At 40.9% G+C, this 22,492-nt stretch overlaps 1 protein-coding gene across 2 annotated transcripts in view; it reads left to right on the top strand.

Annotated features, from left to right (window-relative positions):
- The window catches only part of MACROH2A1 (macroH2A.1 histone), a 203,755-nt gene that overhangs the window by 121,352 nt on the left and 59,911 nt on the right, over positions 1 to 22,492 (top strand). For both annotated transcript variants that reach the window (XM_073620820.1, XM_073620821.1), the window contains exons 7-8: positions 13,293 to 13,382; positions 17,280 to 17,454. In XM_073620820.1, the coding sequence (XP_073476921.1) occupies positions 13,293 to 13,382; positions 17,280 to 17,454 (265 nt within the window). The remainder of the gene's footprint in view (positions 1 to 13,292; positions 13,383 to 17,279; positions 17,455 to 22,492) is intronic.

The raw sequence follows: 22,492 nt of genomic DNA, 5'->3' as shown, positions 1-22,492 counted from the left end.
AGCGTTCTTGAATGCCCGGAACTTGTGCCGCTCACCTGAGAACCGTTCTGAAGTTGGTACTCAGGATTCTGGTGGTGATACAATCACAGTAGGTGCAGATGTAGTTTGTTCAGATGTGGAGGGTGCAGGAGCTGCAGCAGGTGCAGAGGAGTTAGCCATGGACTGGATGCGGCCTTCCAGCTGAAAATAACCCTCCTGCAGGTTGTGGACTGCTTAAGGGAGGTAGGCAAGTTGCTGGCATAGTGCCTCCAGAGGCAAAACCCCCCTCTCGGTCTTCAACATTTGGCTGAGTGGTACTGTCACGTACCTGGTGGAGATCGAGCTGGAGAGGGGGCTTCTCTTCCACCTCTTGTCCAACACCCCTGGTAGTGATGACAGGAAGTTTGAGGGCACAGAGTGGCACGAGGGCCTGTGTAATAGGTAGCGCCAACTGGGGTTAGCAGGTAGCAGATGACCGTAGATCACCAGGCAGGAACCAGGAACTGGAACACGGTGACACTTGATTGGCAGAAAGGAGTGTAGCCAGAACACAAGCCAAGTGGTCATCAACAGCTGGGCAGCGAGGTACAGGAACATCAGGCAGAGACCAAATTGGGACACAAGCCTGGATCGGTTCACAGCCGGGTAGTGAGGTACAGGAACACAAGATAGAAGCACAGTCAGAATACAAGCCAAGGTCACAGCAGGCAGACAGAAATCCAAGGACAGGTCAGGGGCAAGCCAAGTCATACACAGGTAATCAGGTCAAGGCTCAGGTAAAGCAGGAACAAGCTGAAGACCACTCAGCAATCCATTCATGTCAGAGTCTAGCTTAAATGGGCCACTTGGCGCCAGTGCCCGAACATGTGCATCCACGCATATGTTTTCTCCGCACGCTAATACGTTTGCGCGAGTGTGACAATGCCTGTTTTGCATTGAGCTTTTGCTCAAACTTATGAGCATGCACTTGAGTATGAGCATGAGCCAGCCTTCTCATTCCAACATGTACTGAGCTTCTCTTGCATAAACATCAAAAGTGCTTTCACCTCACTCCACATCATAAATATAAACATATAAATGCAGCGCAAATGATATAATAAACAATCGGGAAAATAAAGTGTTGATGTAATTCCGTGAGGAAGCAGTCCACCACCAAAGTGTAATAAACACATTGTGCTTCCAGTATTGTCCCTGTTTTACATTCAGCCACCCAGTGCAGTTTAAAAATGCTCACCTCGTGGTGTTGACCCTAATATAATATCAAAGTTACAACAAGCATTTGCTATCCTTTCCCGGGCAGTATCTCCTCCGCTCCACCAAAGCACTCTCCTCTGGCAGCACTTCACTCTCAGGCAAAAGTTACATGTAAAACGGAATGGGACTAATAGTGTTCTCTGTATAAAACCTTCTTTATTAAAAACACCCAAATAAAACACTCACTTATTAAAAGCACTCTCTGTGATATGGTACTGTATACACATGTTGAGGTACATAGGAACATCAAACAGCGGTGTACATCATACCACAACGACCATCGCATTCTCCGTAGCGTGGCTCCAACCCTACAGTACTACTGGAAGCACAAAGTAGAAAGTGTTTATAACACGTTGGTGGTGGACTGTTTCCTCACGGAATTATATGAACTTTTTTTTTTTTCAATTGTATGATTTGCGTTATAGCTATATGGTGTGATCTTATGAAAGACGAGGTGATTGATGGCGTTATGTTTCACCTCGCATGCATTAATTTGCAGAAAACTAAGGTGGAATCTGGTCTGAGTTTTACCAGCCACCTTGGCAGGGTTGGTTCCGGACCAGATTTAGCGTTCCACTTGTGTCCACCAACAGGTGGTATAAATTAAGCAGGACAAAGGATTGCTCTTGGCCTGGGACTCAGAAAGCCAAAACCTTAGAGAGCTGCTTATGTGAAGTTTGCTTTGTAAGAGAAAAGGTTTGCATTATCTTTGTTTTGTCGGTGACTGAGAAGCCCTTCACCCATGAGTTAGGAACCTGCAATGTTCAGTTAGTGCCTGGATGGCAAGGATTTATTTTCAGTTTTTTTTTTTTTTTTTGTGTGTTATTTTAATGCAACTTTTTAAAATAAAACTGGCTACCAGTCAGACATTTAAGAAACCTGCCGTATGGACTACCTTTTTCCCAGGGAAGGTGATCCACTTTGAGCTAACACCTGACATATGGTGGAGGATGTGGGCAGACTGTTCCAGGGCTCGGGTGAAAAATTACAAGACCGTGGCTACAGATAATGAGACTATGGGCTCAGGACCTGGAGACTGGCCAAATAAGTCAGGAAGGTCTCTGAGGCCATTTAAAGGACTGGGTACAGAACACATAAAATGTTATCGCTGCCATGGTTTGGGTCATATTGCTGCTAACTGTTCCCTAAATGATGAACCAATGCAATGTGATAATGCTTATTTGAAAAAAATGCATATCTCTTTGCACAGGTGGCGAGTACTGCATCATGTCAGGGATGCATGGAAAAACAAATGTGTGTGATTTCAGTTGATGGAAAGCCAGTCACTGCTCTGCTAAATTCTGGTAGTTTTGTGACATTAGTTAAAGGTGATTGTGTAAATCCTGCAAAGTTACACCCTAGCACTGTTGGGGTTATTTGCATACATGGTGACACACGTGACTACCAGACTGCTGTCGTTGTGGTTGACAGCCTTTGGGGCACGGTGACACATTCAGTGGATGTGGTACCCTCACTGCTCATGAAGCCCTCACTGCTTCATGCAGCCCTAGAGGGGAAAGATTTTCCACACTTTTGGAGTTTGTGGGAAAACAAAAAGAGTCAGGAGAACAGAGCTCCCCCTGCTGAGGAAACGCCAGAACTTTTGATTGCAAAATGGAAACTGTTGGTGTGTCCAAGAAAGGAGTAGATCCTTTTTCTGGCTGGAATCCCGCTCCCAGCTTGAGGATAATGAACAAGAAATTATCTCTGACTCTAATTGTGAGAATGGTCAGAATGTGGTACCTGACTTAGAAGTTAGAAAAGATGATTTTTTTACGGAACAACTAAGAGACACCACACTCAATAGAGCCAGAGAAAACATTAAATGATGGATGGGGGGACCTGTTGAACCTAATGTAGGGGTGTCTTTTCCTTACATGGCTCGTAAAAATAACTTGCTGTATCAGGTGGTAAAGCAAAGGGATGACGAGGTAGAGCATCTAGTGGTTCCCAAACCCTATCGCCGGATGGTATTAGATTTAGCCCATGGTCATGAAATGGGTGGACATCTGGTTATAGAGAAAACCAAGGAGAGAATAACTCAGAGATTCTTTTGGCCTGGATTACATGCAGATGTCAAAAAATATTGAGTCATGGCCAGAGTGTCAGTATTCTGCGCCATCGCCCCATTTTTGCAGTCCGCTGGTAACGTTCCCAATAATTGAAGTGCCTTTTGAAAGAATTGGCATGGATCTGGTGGGACCAGTAGCAAAGTCTGCCTGGGGCCATCAGCACATACTGGTAATACTGGACTATGCCACACGGTATACTGAAGCCATTCCCTTGCGCAATACCTCAGCTAAGACTATTGCCAAAGAGCTTGTCCAGGTATTTAGTCATGTGGGTATTCCAAAAGATTTATTAACGGATCAAGACTCACCATTTATGTTAAGAGTTACTAAAGAATTGTGTAAGTTGTTCAAAATCTCCCATCTCCGTACCTCTGTCTACCACCCCCAAACTGATGGTCTTGTGGAGAGATTTAACAAAACGCTCAAAAACAAAAGAGGTGGTGGACAAAGATGGGAGAAATTGGGATTTTTTTCTGCGTATGTTTACTATACAAGAGCATCTCAGGCATCTACAGGGTATTCCACTTTTGAACTACTGTATGGTGGACATCCCAGGGGATTGCTAGATGTTGCAAAAGAAACATGGGAGGGAGAGACTACGCCTTATAGAAGCGGCATCGAGCATATCTCATACCATTTCTACGGGAACATATGGCGCAAGCCCAGGAGGCCCAGAGAAGGGTTTATAATCAGGGTGCCAAGACCGAACCTTCAACCCTGGTGATAGAGTGCTGGTACTAGTCCCCACAGTTGATAGTAGGTTCCTAGCAAAGTGGCAAGGTCCCTTTGAAATTATGGAAAGATTAGGGGAAGTAAACTACAAAGTTTACCAGCCAGGAAAAAGGAAACTAGAGAAAAAATATCACTTTAATCTCTTAAAACCTTGGAAGGACAGAGAGACTTTAGTGGTAGTCCCAACACCCCAAAAGGACATGTCCCCTGGGACACCTGAGGTACCCATAACTGAAACCTTGTCAGTGGCCAAAAGGAAGGTCGTTAAAGAGTTTGTGTGTAAAAATAGAGACTTTTTCCCTCGCCTGCCTGGACTGACCACAGTTATACAGCATGACATAACTACGGAACCAGGTGTCCGCAGAAATGTAAAGCCCTATAGAATACCCAAAGCTAGGCAAGAAGCAGTTGCAAATGAAGTAAAGAACATGTTAGTGTTGGACGTGATAGAGAAGTCCCACAGTGACTGGTCACGTCCCATAGTGTTGGTCCCAGAACCATATGGAACTATAAGGTTTTGTAATGATTTCAGGAAGTTGAACAGCGTTGGGAAATGCTTGTTGACAGATTGGGAAATGCCCGGTACATAACTACTTTAGATCTGACTAAAGGCTATTGGCAGATACCCATAACAGAATCTGCAAAAGAGAAAACAGCGTTTCCTACCCTTGATGGGTCTTTCCAGTATAAGCGGATGCCTTTTGGTTTGCATGGTGCTCCTACCTAATTTCAGAGAATGATAAGAATAAGATGTTAAGACCACATGGCCAATACGCAGCCGCCTATTTGGATGATGTAGTCATCCACAGCCCAGATTTGGAATCTCATTTGCCCCGGGTGCAAGCAGTAGTAGATTCCCTTAGGAAAGCAGGACTCAACTGCCAACCCCAGAAAGTGTGCCATTGGCTTGGAGGCCAAATACCTTGGCTACATTATTGGTCAAGGGCTGATCAAGCATCAGATCAATAAAATGAAGACTGTTCAAAGGTGGCCCCAACCTATAAATAAAAAGCAAGTTTGTGCATTTCTTGGGATCACAGTATACTACATGTGTTTTATACCCAATTTTGCCACCATTGCAGCCCCACTGACAGATCTGATGAAGGGTAATGGGTTGGTCATGAGTAAGTGTAATCCTGAGGCAGAGAAGGCATTTCATATGTTGAAGCAAGCTCTATGTGTACAGCCTGTGCTCGTGACCCCAGAGCTCACAAAGGAGTTTGTGGTACAGAAGCCTTTGATGTGGGACTGGGTGCGGTACTGTCCTAAATCAGAGACAGTGAGGAGCTTCCAGTGGTCTCCTGAGCAGAAGGAATGTTTAGCTATCAAATGGGCCTTAGATGCCCTGAAGTATTATTTGTTGGAGAGACCATTCAAACTAGTTACTGATCATGCCCCTCTCAAATGGATGTGTGATAACTACGAAGAAAACAGTCATGTGACAAGGTGGTTCCTTGCTCTTTAAGTATTTAAGTTTACAGTGGAACATAGAACTGGGAAACTTCAGAATAATGCAGATGCCCTTTCCTGTGTTCATTGTCTGGTTGGGACAGTTGCTCAGCCACAGGGGCTTGGGGGGGAATATGTGAAATTATGAAAGGCGAGTCGATTGATGGACGTTATGTTTCACCTCGCACCTCATTTGCAGAAAACTAAGGTGGAATCCGGTCCGGGATTTACCAGCCACCATGGCTGCTTATGTGAAGTTTGCTTTGTAAGAGAAAAGGTTTGCATTATCTTTGTTTTGTGGGTGACTGGGAGAAGCCCTTCACCCGTGAGTTAGGAACCTGCAATGTTAAGTTACTGCCTGGATGGCAAGGATTTTTTTCTGTTTTTGTTTTGTGTTATTTTCATGCAACCTTTTAAAATAAAACTGGCTACAAGTCAGATTTTAAGAAACCTGCAGTTTGGACTACCTTTTTCCCAGGGAAGGTGATCCCCTTTGAGCTAACCCCTGACAATGGTTATCTTTCTCTCAGAGCACAAGCTTGATATTTGAGATCAAGGAGACATCTCACAACGAGATTCTCCATGAGAGTTCATGGCCTCATAATAGTCTCCTTCTAGGCTGTAACATTCACCCAATTTCATTCAAGAACTCTCCCACACAACATCCTGTCAACTTGGAACAAACATTCTCCTTCTCTCGACCTACCCATGCTCCCATCCAGCTAAACATAGAATTCCCTAACTGGGTGAATCTTCAGCCCAGCCTTAAAGTGATTGTAAAGCTTTCATTTTTTATTAATAAAATAATAAACATGTTATAAGTGGCCCGGATCATCCTTTTCTCGGGTCCCACGCCAGTGCTCCTGGCTCCTCCCTCCTGTCGGGTGCCCCCACAGCAAGCAGCTTGCTATGGCAGCATCCAAGCCAAGCCGCTGCTCTGTGTGTCCATTCACACATGGAGCTGTGACTTGGTCCTGCCCCCTCCGTTTCCTGATTGGCTCACTGACAGTGGCTCCCACTGCTGCCAATAGCCAGTCGGGAGTGTGAGTCCCCGGAGAGGCACAGCTCTAGTGTACATCACTGGATCGAGATGGGGCTCAAATATTAGGGAGACGGGGGGGGTGCTGCTTCACACTGAAGGTTTATTACATAAATGAAGGTAAAAACCTTGTGCCTTTATAACCACTTTGATTGTAGGGAAGTCTTTCCATCCTTATCACTTGAAAGTGATAGACACAGATGCCAGTCTCTCAGGCTAAGGAGGAGTATTCCAGCCCCTCTCAAGACAGGGAACATGGTCCCTGTCAACATCCTGGAGCTCAGAGCCAATGGCTATGCAGTATTGGACTGCCCTTCTGTGAGGATACCTAATCAGAGTGAAGTCAGACAAGGACATGGCTGTAGCCTACATCAACCATCAAAGAGGAGGCTCCAGGAGTCATGCAGCCTTGAAGGAAGCCATCCAGATAATCTCCTGGATATAAACTCATTGTCCAGAACTCTCTACGGTCCACATCCCAGGAGTGAACAACTGGAAAGCGGACTACCTCAGATATACTCAGACTTTTAACAGACAACCCCTGGCCTCTCCCCAACAGGCCAGATTTACTGTCTCAAGGACCTCTTTTCAATTCTTCTTCTCAGTCTCTGGCTTTAATTACATGACTGCTGAAGCCAAGGTCTTAAGAGATAAAGGGGTCTCTGAGTATGTTTCCACCTTGCTGAAAGCAAGAAAAGCCACTTCCGCAAAGATCTACTACCATACCTGGAAATCTTTTTTTCTTGCTTGGCATGCACACAGGCAATTCAGTCCCAGAGATTACTTGGTGCCTCACATCCTAGCAATTGGGTTTTCATCAGAAATTGATCTTAAAGTAATTGTAAAGTTTTGTTTAAAAAAATAAACATGCTATACTTGCCTCCTCTGTGCAGTTGGTTTTGCACAGAGCAGCCCGGATCCCCCTCTTCTCGGGTCCCTCTTTGCTGCTCCTGGCCCCTCCCTCCTATCGAATGCCCCCACAGTCAGCAGCTTCCTATGGGGCACCCGAGCCAAGTCTCAGCTCCGTGTGTCTATTCAGACACAGCCCCGGCCCCGCCCCCTCTCTCCACTGACTGGTTGACTGACTTTGACAGCCACGGGAGCCAATGGCGCTGCTGCTGTGTCTCAGCCAATTGGGAGGAGTGTCCCGCACGGCTTAGACATTCGTGGACATCGCTGGACAGAGATGGGCCTCAGGTAAGTAATTAGGGGGTGCTGGGGAGGCTGCTACACACAAAAGGTTTTTTATCTCAATGCATAGAATGCATTAAGATAAAAAATTATGCCTTTACAACTCCTTTAAGCACTCTGAAGGGTCAGGTTTTGTCTTTGTTCACTTTTTTTTAAAGGTCTCTGGCTTCACACTCCCTTGTAAAAACATTTATTCAAGACATACCTTGCATCAACCCCCATACCAACCCCCACCCCTGAGACCTGTAACCTGTTCCAAAAGGTTGCAAGCAGGAAGGGGGGAGAACTTCCACTCTGTTCACCTAGCAGTTGGAGCAAAAATGGCGAGAAGATACCTGCTAAAGCGACATACTAGGTACCCACTCACCAAAAAAAAAAAAATCTCCAAAAGTGGGAGACGAGGGAGGGAGGTGTTAAAGCGGAACTTCCCTTTTAGGGTAATGTTCCACTTTAACTTGGCTCTCTCTGCACTGCAGAATCCATTCTTTGAACCAGTCAGGGATACTTCTTTAGATGATTTCTCCTGCAAAGGGCCCTTTATGGTTGCTATCACATCTGTCAGATGTGTCTCTGAGCTCTCTCTTGTAAGTCCACCTTTTGCTCTATGGATAAGAAATCTGATTGCTATAGCTTACACTCTCAAGGACAAATCTCCTCCTGAGCTTTTACTTGCCAATTCCACCAGATCAGCGGGAGGTTCCTGGGTTTTCCAGCACCGAACCTCTGTAGCCCAGCTTTGTAAGGTCTCCACCTCTGTTCATACAAGTTCTACCAGGCGGATGTGCAATTTTCTGTGGGTGCAACTTTAAGCTGCATTGTTATTGCAGCAGCACGCTGATGTTTGGTTTTTGACCCTTGTGGTTGTTGGGCCTGTTGGCATGGTTCTGTTTTCCTTGTTGTTGCCCACCCTTTTTATTCACTGCTTGTGGTCCCATAAATACTTTGCCTGTGTTCTTTACTGTGCAATTAACCAAATCAAGTCTGGACACTTTCACCCCTTCCAGTATAGGCCAATTTTCAAATTTCAGCACTGTCAAAATTTTAATGACAATGAAAAAGAAATTTAATGCAGCATTTTACCCAAAATAAATTTGTCTTATTTTTTGTGCAGATAAAGCTTTCCTTTGGTGGTATTTAATCTCCAGTTTTTTTTTATTATTTTTGTTTTTCTTAGATTTTTTTATTTGCAAAATTTTAAAACAGAAACTTTCATCATAAAGTTAGGCCTGTGTGTATTCTGCTACATTTCTTTGATTAAAAAAAAAAAAAACTAGATGTAAATGATTTAGTCTGAGTGACAGTTATAGTGTCTACAAACCATGGTATCTATATTTGAAAATTGATCAATCCTTATGTTCTGACTGCCTATCTCATTTCTTGAGGCCCTGAAATGTAAGGTCAGTACTAATACCCCCAAAATAACCCCTTTTTTAGAAAGTAGACCGGCTGAGGTATTTAGTAAGAGTCGTGGTGAGTTTTATGAAGCTGTAATTTTTTGGCAAAATTATTATTTGTTTTTTTTTTTCACAAAATTGTCATTTTAACCAGTTAAATCTGACACACAGCATAGTCACAATTATAATTATACCCCAAAACGCATTCTGCTACTCCTTCTGAGTATGTGGATACCACATGTGCGAGAGCCACAGCCACATAGGGAGGCCAAAATCCAAAGAGTAACTTAAAGCGGAGGTCCGCCCACCGCTGCAAAAATTAAAAGCCAAAATTAAAAGCCAGCAGCTGCACATACTGCAGCTGCTGACTTTTAATAATCGGACACTTGCCTGTCCTGGAGTCCAACGATGTCGGCACTGCAGCTGATGTTTCCATCAGCTGTCAGGTGACGTCAATACCCACGGCTGGGGCTGCCGAAAGTGGGAACAGGATATCTGTATTAGACAGGTATCCTGTCCCAACCCCCCCCCCCCCCCCCGAAAGTGCCAAATGTGGCACTGGAGGGGGAGTACAATGAGCGGAAGTTCCACTTTTGGATAGAACTCCGCTTTAAGGCTTTCTAGGGGCTTAAATTACACATCTAATTTTCTGACTACATATCACGATTTTTGAGGTCCTGGAGCACCAGGATAGAGGAAACACCCACAAAATGATCACATTTCAGAAAGCAAACACCCCAAGGTATTTTCTAGTCTTTGAGTCTTTTGGAAATGCAATTTTTTGCCATATGTTTATGGAAGTGTGAAAAGAAAATAAAGTTGAATTTGTTTCACCCAAACATGTCAATTCAAGCGGTAATAAACCGCTGGGTGACTTTTTTTTTTTGACCTGCAAGGTAAAGCCATAATGTGCTAGTATGCATCACATTATGTGAGACTTCCCTGAAAACAAAGCATTCCAAGGAGGTCGCTTCCATCTTCACCGGTCTTCCTTCCGGGTTCACAGACTCTGGCTGTGTGACTGGCCGGAGCCGCAATGACATCACGCCTGTGCATGCGTGGGGGAGCCGCCGTTTACGGCACAGGATTCTGAAGGAACGGCCCGAAGGAGACCAACAGGATCTGACAATACTATGTCTTCTTACATGTACTGTATACGCTATATGGGTCCTGCCCTCCTCTTGTTTCTCTAATTGAGTGCTGTAGATTTGCAGGAATTTTATGGGAATGAAACTTGTCATAAGCAGATAAGCTGTCGAGAAGGCAGACTTAAAGAGACACATTCATGAGAGGATTGGATTGCTGAATTTCCTTTTGGAAATGCTAACCTCATAGCTGTCATGTTGATGCTTTAGCTTCAGTGCTGTCTTGGTCACTGACTATGAACAAGTATAGAAATTAGGTCTGACACTTATTTTAACCATTTTTTTACTAATCTTTGATTTAAAAGTACCTAAATCAGACACAGCCAGGTAAAACACCATCAATGGCAATTAACTGAGAAGGGATAAATGCTTGGGGGAAAAAAAAAAAAAAAAAATATATATATATATATATATATATATATATATATATATATATATATATATATATATATATATATATATATATATATATATATATATATATATAGTGCCTTGAAAAAGTATTCATACCCTTTGAAATTTTCCACATTTTGTCACATTACAACCAAAAATGTAAATGTACTTTATTGGGATTTTATGTGATAGACCAACACAAAGCGGCACATGATTGTGAAGTAGAAGGAAAATGATAAATGGCTTTCAATTTTTTTTTATAAATAAGTATGTGAAAAGTGTGGCGTGCATTTGTATTTAGCCCCCTTTACTCTGATACCCCTAACTAAAATCTAGCGGAACCAATTGCCTTTAAATGTCACTGAATTAGTAAATAGAGTCCATCTGTGTGTGTAATTTAATCTCAGTATAAATACAGCTGTTCTGTGAAGCCCTCAGAGGTTTGTTAGAGAACATTAGTGAACACACAGCATCATGAAGGCCATGGAACACACCAGACATGTCATGGATAAAGTTGTGGAGAAGTTTGCAGGGTTAGACTATACAAAAAATATCCCTCATCTGAAAATGGAAAGAGTATGGCACAACTGCAAACCTACCAAGACATGGCCATCCACCTAAAATGACAGGACGGGCAAGGAGAGCATTAATCGGAGAAACAGCCTAGAGGCCCATGGTAACTCTGGAGCAGCTGCAGAGATCCACAGCTCAGGTGGGAGAATCTGTCCACAGGACAACTATTAGTTGTACATTCGCCAATCCTGGCCTTTATGGAAGAGTGCCAAGAAGAAAGCCATTGTTAAACAAGCCATAAGAAGTCCCATTTGCAGTTTGCGAAAACCCATCTGGGGGACACAGCAAACGTGGAAGAAAGTGCTCTGGTCAGATGAGACCAAAATTGAACTTTTTTGGCCTAAAAGCAAAACGCCATGTGTAGCAGAAAACTAACACTGCACATCACCCTGAACACACCATGATGGTGGCAGCATCATGTTGTGGGGATGCTTTTCTTCAGCAGGGACAGGGAAACTGGTCAGAGTTGGTGGGAAGATGGATGGAGCCAAATACAGGGCAATCTTAGAAGAAAACTGCGTACACACGAGCGGAATGTACGACAGAAAAAGTCAGACGGAAGCTTTTCATTCTCTATTCCAATCGTGTGTAGGCCTCATCTGATTTTTTTTTTTTTTGAAAATTCTGATGGACCTAGAAATGGAACATGTTCTAAATATTTCCGACGGAACCAATCCCTATCGGGAAAACCGATCGTCTGTATGCAGACCAAAAACGACGCATGCTCTGAAGCAAGTACGAGACGGAAGCTATTGGCTACTGGCTATTGAACTTCCTTTTTCTAGTCCCGTCGTAAGTGTTGTACGTCACCGCGTTCTTGACGGTCGGATTTTGGGTTGACCGTGTGTAGGCAAGACCGCTTGAATGGAATTCCGTCGGAGAAACCTTATGTACGCGGCATTAGAGTCTTCAAAAGACTTGAGACTGGGGCGGCGTTTCACCTTCCAACAGGACAACGGCCCTAAACATACAGCCAGAGCTACAGTAGAATAGTTTAGATCAATGGTCACCAAATTTCGACCCGGGGGCACATTTCCTCCTATGGATACAAAACACTATTCTTCCCACTGACACCAACAATAGGGCATAATTCCTGCTACTAACATCAGCAAAGGGGCACTATTTCTCCCACTGACACCAACAATGGGGCACTTTTCCTCCCCCTTGAATCAAACATGCGTTGTTTACTTCCACTAATGCCAGGACAACTCAGGGGGGCTGAATACAAATGCACACCACACTTTTCAGATATTTATTTGTAAAACATTTTGAAAACCATTTATAATTTTCCTTCCACTTCACAATTATGTGCCACTTTGTGTTGGTCTATCACATAAAGTCCAAATAAAATACATTTACTTTTTTGGTTGTACCATGACAAAATGTGGAAAATTTCAAGGGGTATGAATACTTTTTCAAGGCACTGTGTATATGCACACACACACACACTCCTCTCTTCTCCCTTCTATCCCACTAAAACCTGATACCCCGTAAGCCTATAAAATGTATGTTTTAGGGCTGTTTCACACTGCTACGGTTTGGCCACATCGCGGGTGTACCCATAGTTTTCGTGTGGGTTACTCGTGGTTTCCCATAGATTTTCTATTATATCACCCGTTTTGGCGCATTTGTTGAAAGTGCACCAAAAGTCCCACATGCTGCATCTTTGGTGCACTATTAGAAAATGCCCAAAAAATGCAAGACGTAAAAGAACGTCTACAGGAAACATACAGGTATACCAGCGCTGTGGCCAGGCCACAGCACAGAAGTGTGAAAGCAACCACAATAAATGATATTGAATATTTACCTGATTATTTATTTTGATTGGTTATTTGGTGTTGGTCTAGCTGATACAGTTTATATATATTTTGAATAATCAGTTACTTGGCAGCCTTTTTACTGGAGGTTTGGATTCAACTAAAAAAGTTAGAAAAATATATCACAAAGCTTTATTTAAATGTATTTTGAAGTTTCAAGTATGAATAAAGAAAGTTGACCAGAAGTGGATGTATAAATAAATTAATTAAATAACTGAAATAATAAATGGGACCTATCTGTTGTTTCTATATAGGTAGTGCCTTAGAGAAGAAAGGAGGCAAAGAGTTTTTGGAAGCAGTAATTGAACTGAAAAAAAAAAATGGACCCTTAGATGTTGCTGGTGGTAAGTATATATGTGTAAGTGTGTGTGTCTGTGTGTAAAGTGAGTCTACATTTGGGGAGTTGAGAATCATTAAAAATGAAATATTACTGTATAAAACCATGGGAAAAAGAAATGGGAAGGCTGCCATTGCTGACCACCGGAAAATAATAATTATCTGGTTGTTATGGTGACTGTGGTTGTGGTAGTTAAAACTTTGTGTCACTAGTCCAGAACAAATATGCGCATTAAAAAAAATTAAGTAAGGTTCTGATCCTTCCTCAAAAGGTTTTTTTTTTTTTTTTTAAATAGAGAGTAATTCTTTGGGGTGCATGTGAACTTTGTGGGTATAGGGATCCTGGACTAAATTGTATCAAAGGCCTGACCTTTTTTTTCTTTTTTTTTTGTGCCCCGTGGAGAAGATTTACGTCTACTTTCTGTCTTATAGGCACAACAGGAATTAAGAGGAGATCTCTCTAAAGTGGGGGAAATCCTTGTGACTAATGTCAATGAGACACTGCAAAATGTTGCATTTGTCACCAAAACAGGTTACCCTTTGAAAGATTTCCACTTTATTCCAGTTCTGGTGACAGCTGCACAATTTTGCAGCGTCTCATTGAGATTAGTCACAAGGACCAAAAAAAAAAGAGAATCTCTTCCACAAGGACACATATGTCAGCAGAGGCCTGTTGTCTGTTCTGATACTTCAAAACTTTAGTTTTGTTTTTAGATATACTTTAAATCTTTCATCTGAGCCTTGTAGGGGAAGGTGTAGAGTTAGAGCAGTTAAAATGCTCTGGGAATGCCAAATTTGAAAAGTACCTGTATTCAAAATATGTCTGGCTTTTTTGATAGAGTTGGACAGTGTTCAGTTTCCCCCAGCTGGTGTGTGGGACCCTGGTAGCAATATTTACCCACCTCATGGCTGTGACAGGAAATGTATGACATGAAAACTTTAACAAAGGTATCTTGTAATGGATTGTATAAATGAACAGGGGATAGCCTACCTAAAAGTAGATCGTAATGATTTAACTGAAAAGCCAGGATTTCCAGAGCCGTTGTAGGGTGGAGGAAGATTAATAAAATGCAATAAAGCCCCACCACCAGATCAAACCCTGTTCTACCCCATCCAAAATACATATTTTTGGGTGGAGTTTATCATTGGTTCTTTAGGACCAATTACTTTAATTGTATTAACTGCTTGCATTTTTGCACTTTATGTTTTATATAATTACAGTGAAATGCTTTCTCCAAGTACTAGTCATCAAAATATTTTCATGCTTCTACTGTATCATCTGTCAGGTGTTTCATAACATCAGCATTAAGCTGTGAACTGCTGTGCACTTTGAACTAGAATTCCTTTACCAACTGTGGTACTGGCTTATTTGTAAAATGCAGGACTCTTACCATTAACCTGAAAAGTTCACTAAACGTACACAGTTTCTAATTTTAAGAACGACAAAACTTAACAGACTCACATCATGGTTCGATTCTAAATCAAGAATAAAAGTCGTTGTGTGAAGGTGAAACATTTAAGCTGCCATATTGGCCACATTTTGCATATAATTCCCCATCTGATTACAGGAATGTCAGGTTGTTTTATTAGATTTCTCCTGAATTTATGATGCATTCTCCATATGCCAAATGAAACAGTGGAACATAAATTAGAACAAATTGGAAATGTCCAGAGCTCAACTTCTTCAATATGTTAGGGAACAACGCCCAACTGCACAATTGTTCTTGGTACTCCCCGTACTCCATGAAATTTATAGGTGACCCTAGTTTCTCCTGCAAACACTTCAGTTTTTGGTCCTTAATGATAGCTCTTTTATGTCTGTGCAAAAAAAGAAAAGCAATAACGGGCCAAGAAGGAGTGTGTTCATACCAAATAAAAGCAGGTTTTCGGTCACCTCTTGAAAAATGTTGATTTGAAGAACACTGGCTTTCAATTACTTGCACATATTGCGATATTAATGCACAGCAGTGTCTTGGACTGTTTAACTTTAAACTTGCAGATGAATCATGACACCAAACAGCAAACTTTGAATGTCAACACTTAGGTTACCTTTTATTGTCATGTTTTCTAAGAAATGTTAAACATTTAAATCTCAGCAAGCAACGTACTATTTAGGAGCTTTGAATGCAGAATAGATGTGTTATTTAAATAGAAATGTTGTAAAATATCATTAGGTCCCCATCCAGACCTGCGTGCTAAAAACCGTGATTCAGAAAGACCCAGAGTTTGTAAGAATGCAGATTTTGTGCAATAAGGGGTCTTTGGAGAATATCTATTGCTCCTTTCTATTGAATGCACTAAACTACTGTGTACAGGAGTTTGGAAGTTCACTTCTGAACACATATCAGATCCAGAGCCCAGTAAAAAAAAGAAAAAAAAAAACAGTTTTTTTCACAAATAGGCAACAATTGTAATACACTATTAAGCTACCAATTGTTACTGTATGGGGCAGCAAATGGGCAATCATTACACTACACAAGTTATGACAATAACAGAGAAAGTATGTTGTGCTCGGTCAGTAAAAACAAAGCCATTTTGGTTGGCATGTACTGTATAATGTTTCTTACATTAGGGGTCACTGGAAAAAAGAATCTCCCTTATAATACATTGGGGTCAATGAGAAGTTTCTTCCCACTGACCACCAACTTAAGGAGATTCTTCCTCAAATGGACCACCAATGTAAAGGGTATTATTTGCATTGATGGCAGTGGGAAAATTCAAAAGCACATAAAAATCATTGGTGTCATTTTCACTACTAATACATATACATACTTCTTTTTACCATGTTGCTTACAGATCTCTCCCATCCAGACTGGACCTGTAGATATCAGAGCAGCCTACACATTCATCATGTCCCTCACTCATTAGCATAAAGCTGGCAAAGAAATTCTCGCAACTCACTTTTTTACAGCTCTGACAGATCACATGATCCAATGCAGAGCACTTCAAAGGATGCCATTTGTGAAAGATTCCCTCTGCCAGTTCTCTGATAACACTGTCACCAGTGACTTGGAGAACAGGTGAGCTGTTCCTAGATCTGTGGGTCTGGTCTGAGAGAGGTCTGGAGAATACTTCCCAGGTGGTTGTTCCCACCCTAGGTAGGCCACTATTTCAAGCACTTAAAATACAGTGCCTACCTATATAATATTTTCTTTTTTTTCAGTAAAGCAGTCCTTATCTATATAACTGATTACATTTAATAATTTCATCCAACAGTTATATGTTTTTGAGTTTCAACTTGGGGGTGTCTAGTATGTCACAGACAAAATCACTACATGTATTATGATATTGTCAGATCTGCAGATAGGTTAGACTGCAAATTTCATGAGTCAATGTAAGCACTTTCTCTTATGATTTAAGTTGGTTTCCTGAGAATGATGATGATTTAATCTACTGAAGGATTTAAGCTAATAGCTTTCTAAAACAATTACATTTTTTTTTGTTTAAAAAGCTTCAGTAATGACATGCAAGTTGATGCATGAATCATTAATAAAAACAAGTGTTTTACATACCCAATTCTCCTATACATAGATCAGTACTTACTAGTGATATAAAGGATCAATGGTACTTAATAGGACTGTGCAGCACTTGGGAAAGTCTCTGTCTTATAGATAGGCTGTGGGGTAACATCTGCAGATCTGCAATTTTTTTTTTTTTTTAACTTTTACCACATTAGCCTGCCAACCAAATTAGGGAAAAAAGTCATAGGGGGTCCAAGTGATACAGTTGAAATGACAGGTCCTTCATTTTTTATGTGAGACTTGCCTGTGTATGGCAGCTTTTAGAATGATGTGGAACATACTCTTCATCTGTCTAAACAACTGTCTGAGATGAAATACTGTTGAACATTAAACAGATTTTATAAGGATGAAAAACTTATATGTGTGTGTTCTGTTTGTGATTAGCTGCTGTGAGTTCAGGCCATGGGCTGCCTGCAAAGTTTGTAATCCACTGCAACAGCCCAAGCTGGGGCTCTGACAAGTGTGAAGAACTGCTGGAAAAGACGGTGAAGAACTGCCTGGCTTTAGCAGATGAGAAGAAAATTAAGTCAATTGCTTTTCCCTCAATTGGCAGTGGAAGGTAAGTGATATTTCACTGCAACAGCCATTGCCATTGACTTTAAACAGAAACCTAACACTGATTATAAGTAGCATTGCTGTTTGATATACAATTGTATAAAATGTAGATCTGTATGCTATGCAGTTATAAAAGGTATAGGAAAAATCTGGCAATTTATTACTGTGTAAAGGCTAAAGCTGGCCATACACTAGTAGATTTTTGAAGGGGCGTATAATACGAGCGTTCACACAAAAGTTATCAGTACATTCAATGACATGACAAATGTGAATAGACTTTCCCGAACAAAAATCACATTCATTGTTAAAAATTTGTTTGAGAAAATTTTCCATCCTGCTCCTTTGATATTTCTCATCATTAAAAATGGGGACAATTGGCCAGTTTGGTCCCAATGATTAAAAAAATTAATTTTGAGAAATTCTACTAAATCTTGCCAGAACAGATTTTTGCTGTATTAGGCTAAATATTACACTAGCAGTGCCTACCTTATTTTTGTATCTTTATGAATCTACCTGCTAGAGTCCTCTGCATCTCTGCTCTATGCCTACTTTATGTCTCTATTGGCTTTAAAGGGAGCCTGTCATGACTGAAATATGGGAACTTCCTGACTTGTGTTTCGAGGGTGCAAGCTTTCAAACTAACATCCTTTTTTTGCTTTAATATTATGTCACTGACTCACACCGCACATGAAGCCGTTAAAGTAATTGCTTCTGATGTTAATGCTTGTAGTGCGTCAGTGATTTATTTAATATTAAAGCACTGATATATAGCTTAAGACATTTTTATTTTTTTCTAATTGTACACTAATTATACACCCCCACTGACCATTTAAAAAAATGTGATCATCCTCACTACTTACCTTCAGCGCTGTCCCCTGTTGACTACTTCATCTTGTACCATCTGTCCTTTCTGGGTTTAGTAAAGACCAGAATCGTTCAACCCACTTCCTGTGAGCCTGGACTGTCATGGATGCACTTCCTCAGGGTGTATGGTCTAACAGCCTGGGCTAACAGGACTAACAGTGCTCCTGGCCTTAATGGTACTTACACATCAGAGGAGGGGCCCTAGAAACCACTGGACCTGCCAGGTGACTACAAAAAAAATATATAATTTTAGGCGGTTTGAAGATGGACAAGCAAGCCAGAAGTTATGCTTTTTATAAATGATGCTTTGTTGTGTGGGACAAGAGAATCTACACCAACAACAATGCAGCATGTGTGAAAGTGTTTCCCACTGTTTTTCAGTCTGAGATAATGTGTCAGTCATCAACTCAATGATATGGATATGTACAAAGAGGGTGCTTCTTAATGTACATGTTTGCATAAATTTCACTGGGAATGCTTTTAAGCATGCTCACCTTGTGCTGAAAAATAACACTGTATAGTGCAATAACCTAAAACACACATGATCCCATGTAATGCGGGTGGTAAGGTAAGTAATCCTCCAATAAACACATTGCTCTGGATGACAGCTGAAATAGATGCTGGTGTGGGTGCAAGCTTTTCAAAATCCCTTCATCGAGTCTCTCTAGTAGCCACATAAGAGCACTATTGAAATGTATTTTTTATTGCATTAAACAAGCTGCAGTGCATTTCAAAGTGGTTTTGCTACTTTTTCATTAAGCCTATCACAATACAAAGGTCAGAGCCACTTAAAACCTGTTGAGGAAGTATTGCACTGCCAACAACAAGAAAAAGCAGTGGGCCTAATTTAAAATGGTATCCATTACATCCACTCAAAACATTGGATTGCAATTATTATATATTTTGGCAGTTTCTGTTATATAATCTTCAAAAATAGACACATAAACCTTAATTGTATACAAAATGATGTACAGTATATGAAATATATCTTATTCCTTACTACTTTTCATGGAATCAATCAGTGTCTTGGTTAATGGTCATCTGTGATAAAATATATCCTGTGATACTAGATATGTGGTCTATTTTCTAGAATGCCACAAACAATACGTAGGGAGGACAACTAGGAGACTTAGGGATCATCTTAGAGAACACGTTTATAACCTCAAAACAGGATTTAGGAAACGGCACACTTTTGTGAGTGTCACAATAGGGATCCCAGTGGCTAAACATTTGTAGCCATTGTAATTGTAACCACATTGGAGGGCATGTAACTATATGAGAGATATAAAAAATGGAGATGAGATGGCTGTACGAACTATGTACATATTTTTCTCAGGGTTTGAATGTTGACTATCAATTGTTTTATTGATACCAGTTAACATTTTAATTATCAACTATCAGGTATTTTTTCTTCTACTATATATTGAAGCAATATTTTTTAAACATTATTTATATATATATATATATGGCCCCAATCCCGGAAGTGATATAATCGTAAGTTCCAGTTTGTGGGCTGCATTAAAATGGCCGCAAAACACGGACGCTAGAGGCCCCTGAGGATGGGCATATCCTGAGGACTTATGCATTATATAAATTTATCAATGATATTTGGATATGTTAACACATATAAAGTCGTATGCAAAAGTTTAGGTACCCCTGACAATTTCCATGATTGTCATTTATAAATATTTGGGTGTTTAGATCAGCAATTTCATTTTGATCTATCAAATAACTGAAGGACACAGTAATATTTCAGTAGTGAAATGAGGTTTATTGGATTAACAAAAATGTGCAATATGCATCAAAGCGAAATTAGACAGGTGCATAAATTTGGGCACCCCAACAGAAAAATCACATCAGTATTTAGTAGAGCCTCCTTTAGCAGAAATAACAGCCTCTAGATGCTTCCTATAGCCTGTAATGAGTGTCTGGATTCTGGATGAATGAATTTTGGACCATTCCTCCTTACAAAACATCTCCAGTTCAGTTAGGTTTGATGGTTGCCAAGCATGGACAGCCCGCTTCAAATCACCCCGCAGATGTTCAGTGATATTCAGGTCTGGGGACTGGGATGGCCATTCCAGAACATTGTACTTGTTCCTCTGCATAAATACCCAAGTAGATTTTGAGCAGTGTTTTGGGTCGTTGTCTTGTTGAAATATCCAGCCCCGGCGTAACTTCAACTTTGTGACTGATTCCTCATCATTATTCTCAAGACTCTGCTGATATTGAGTGGAATCCATGCGACCCTCAACTTTAACCAGATTCCCAGTACCGGCACTGGCCACACAGCCCCACAGCATGATGGAACCTCCACCAAATTTTACTGTGGGTAGCAAGTGTTTTTCTTGGAACGCTGTGTTCTTTTGCCACCATGCATAACGCCCATTGTTATGACTAAATAACTCAATCTTTGTTTCATCAGTCCACAGCACTTTATTCCAAAACTAAGCTGGCTTGTTCAAATGTGCGTTTGCATACCTCAAGCAACTTAGTTTGTGGCGTGTGTGCAGAAAAGGCTTCTTTCGCATCACTCTCCCATACAGCTTCTCCCTGTGCAAAGTGCGCTGAATTGTTGAAGGATGCACAGTGACACCATCTGCAGCAAGTTGATGTTGTAGGTATTTGGAGGTGGTCCGTGGGCTGTTTTTGACCGTTCTCACCATCCTTCGCCTTTGCCTCCCCCATATTTTATGTGGCCTGCCACTTCTGGCCTTAACAAGAACTGTGCCTGTGGTCTTCCATTTCCTCAATATGTTCCTCACAGTGGCCACTGACAGCTTATATCTCTGCGATAACTTTTTGTAGCCTTCCCCTAAACCATACTGTAGAACAATCTTTGTTTTCAGGTCATTTGAGAATTGTTTTGAGGTCCCCATGTTGCCACTCTTCAGAGGAGAGTCAAAGAGAACAACAACTTGCAATTGGCCACCGTGAAAACCTTTTCTCATGATTGGATGCACCCGTCTATGAAGTTCAAGGGTTAATGAGCTCACCAAACCAATTGTGTGTTCCAATTAAACAGTGCTAAGTAGTTACACGTATTCAAATCAACAAAATGACAAGGGTGCCCAAATTTATGCACCTGTCTAATTTTGTTTTGATGCATATTGCGCATTTTCTGTTAATCCAATAAACCTAATTTCACTACTGAAATATTACTATGTCCTTCAGTTATTTGATAGATCAAAATGAAATTGCTGATCCAAACACCCAAATATTTATAAATGACAATCATGGAAATTGTCAGGGGTTCCTAAACTTTTGCATACGACTGTATTTTAAATACTGGATTATTTATTATAGTATATCACTATTGTTAGTCTTTATTCATATTCATATTGGTAGAGGTATTTTTGGTGTATCAACCTTTTATCGAACACAGCTTTTTAAGATCTTAAGCGCTGACTATATTTTTTATTCTTTATAGTGGAATTTTGTCCTTACAGGATGTCTCCACCCTACAAGCTGACCTCAATGCACTATTTAATTGGGCAATTATTTGGCAAATGAGGTTTAATGTTGATAAATGTAGTTATGCACTTCAGGGAAATGCATGCTTCATACACACTAGGAGAACAGCTGGGGAGAGTCAGTGGTGAAAAGGTGGTGTGGGTGTTCTGGTAGATTATAGCATGCAATGCCAAGCTGCAGTTTTGCAGGGTTGCAGAAATAGAATGCACAATATCTCCCAAATAGCTTTCAACATTGATGCCCATTAGTATGTATTTGGCTGTAATAATTTCTGCAGAAATATGCATACATAGGCCCTTTAACCACTTGATCTCCAGAAGGTTTTACCTCCTTCATGACCAGTGCATTTTTTGTTATTCAGCACTGCGCTCGCTACTTTAACTTGAAATGCATGGTCATGCAGCATTGTGCGCAAATGAAATTTTAGATAATTTTTATTTTCTTTTGGTGGTATTTGACCAGCACTGTTTTTAGTTTTTGCGATCTAAATGAAAAAATACCAAAAGTTTGGAAAAAAAAAACACGTTTTTCTTTTAGTTTCTGTTTGCAAACATTTTGCAAACAAATAAACTTTCTTCATAATTTTAGGTCAAAATGTAGTCTGCTACATTTCTTTGGTAAGAATAACCCACATCAGTGTATACAGTGCCTTGTATAAATGTATTCATACCCCTTGAAATTTTCCACATTTTGTCACATTACAA

This window comes from Aquarana catesbeiana, linkage group LG03 (genome assembly GCF_042186555.1).
Source record: "Aquarana catesbeiana isolate 2022-GZ linkage group LG03, ASM4218655v1, whole genome shotgun sequence".
NCBI classification, from domain to species: Eukaryota; Metazoa; Chordata; class Amphibia; order Anura; family Ranidae; genus Aquarana; species Aquarana catesbeiana.
Note: the sequence above shows the minus strand (reverse complement) of the source record. Positions and strands in the feature narration are given on the sequence as shown.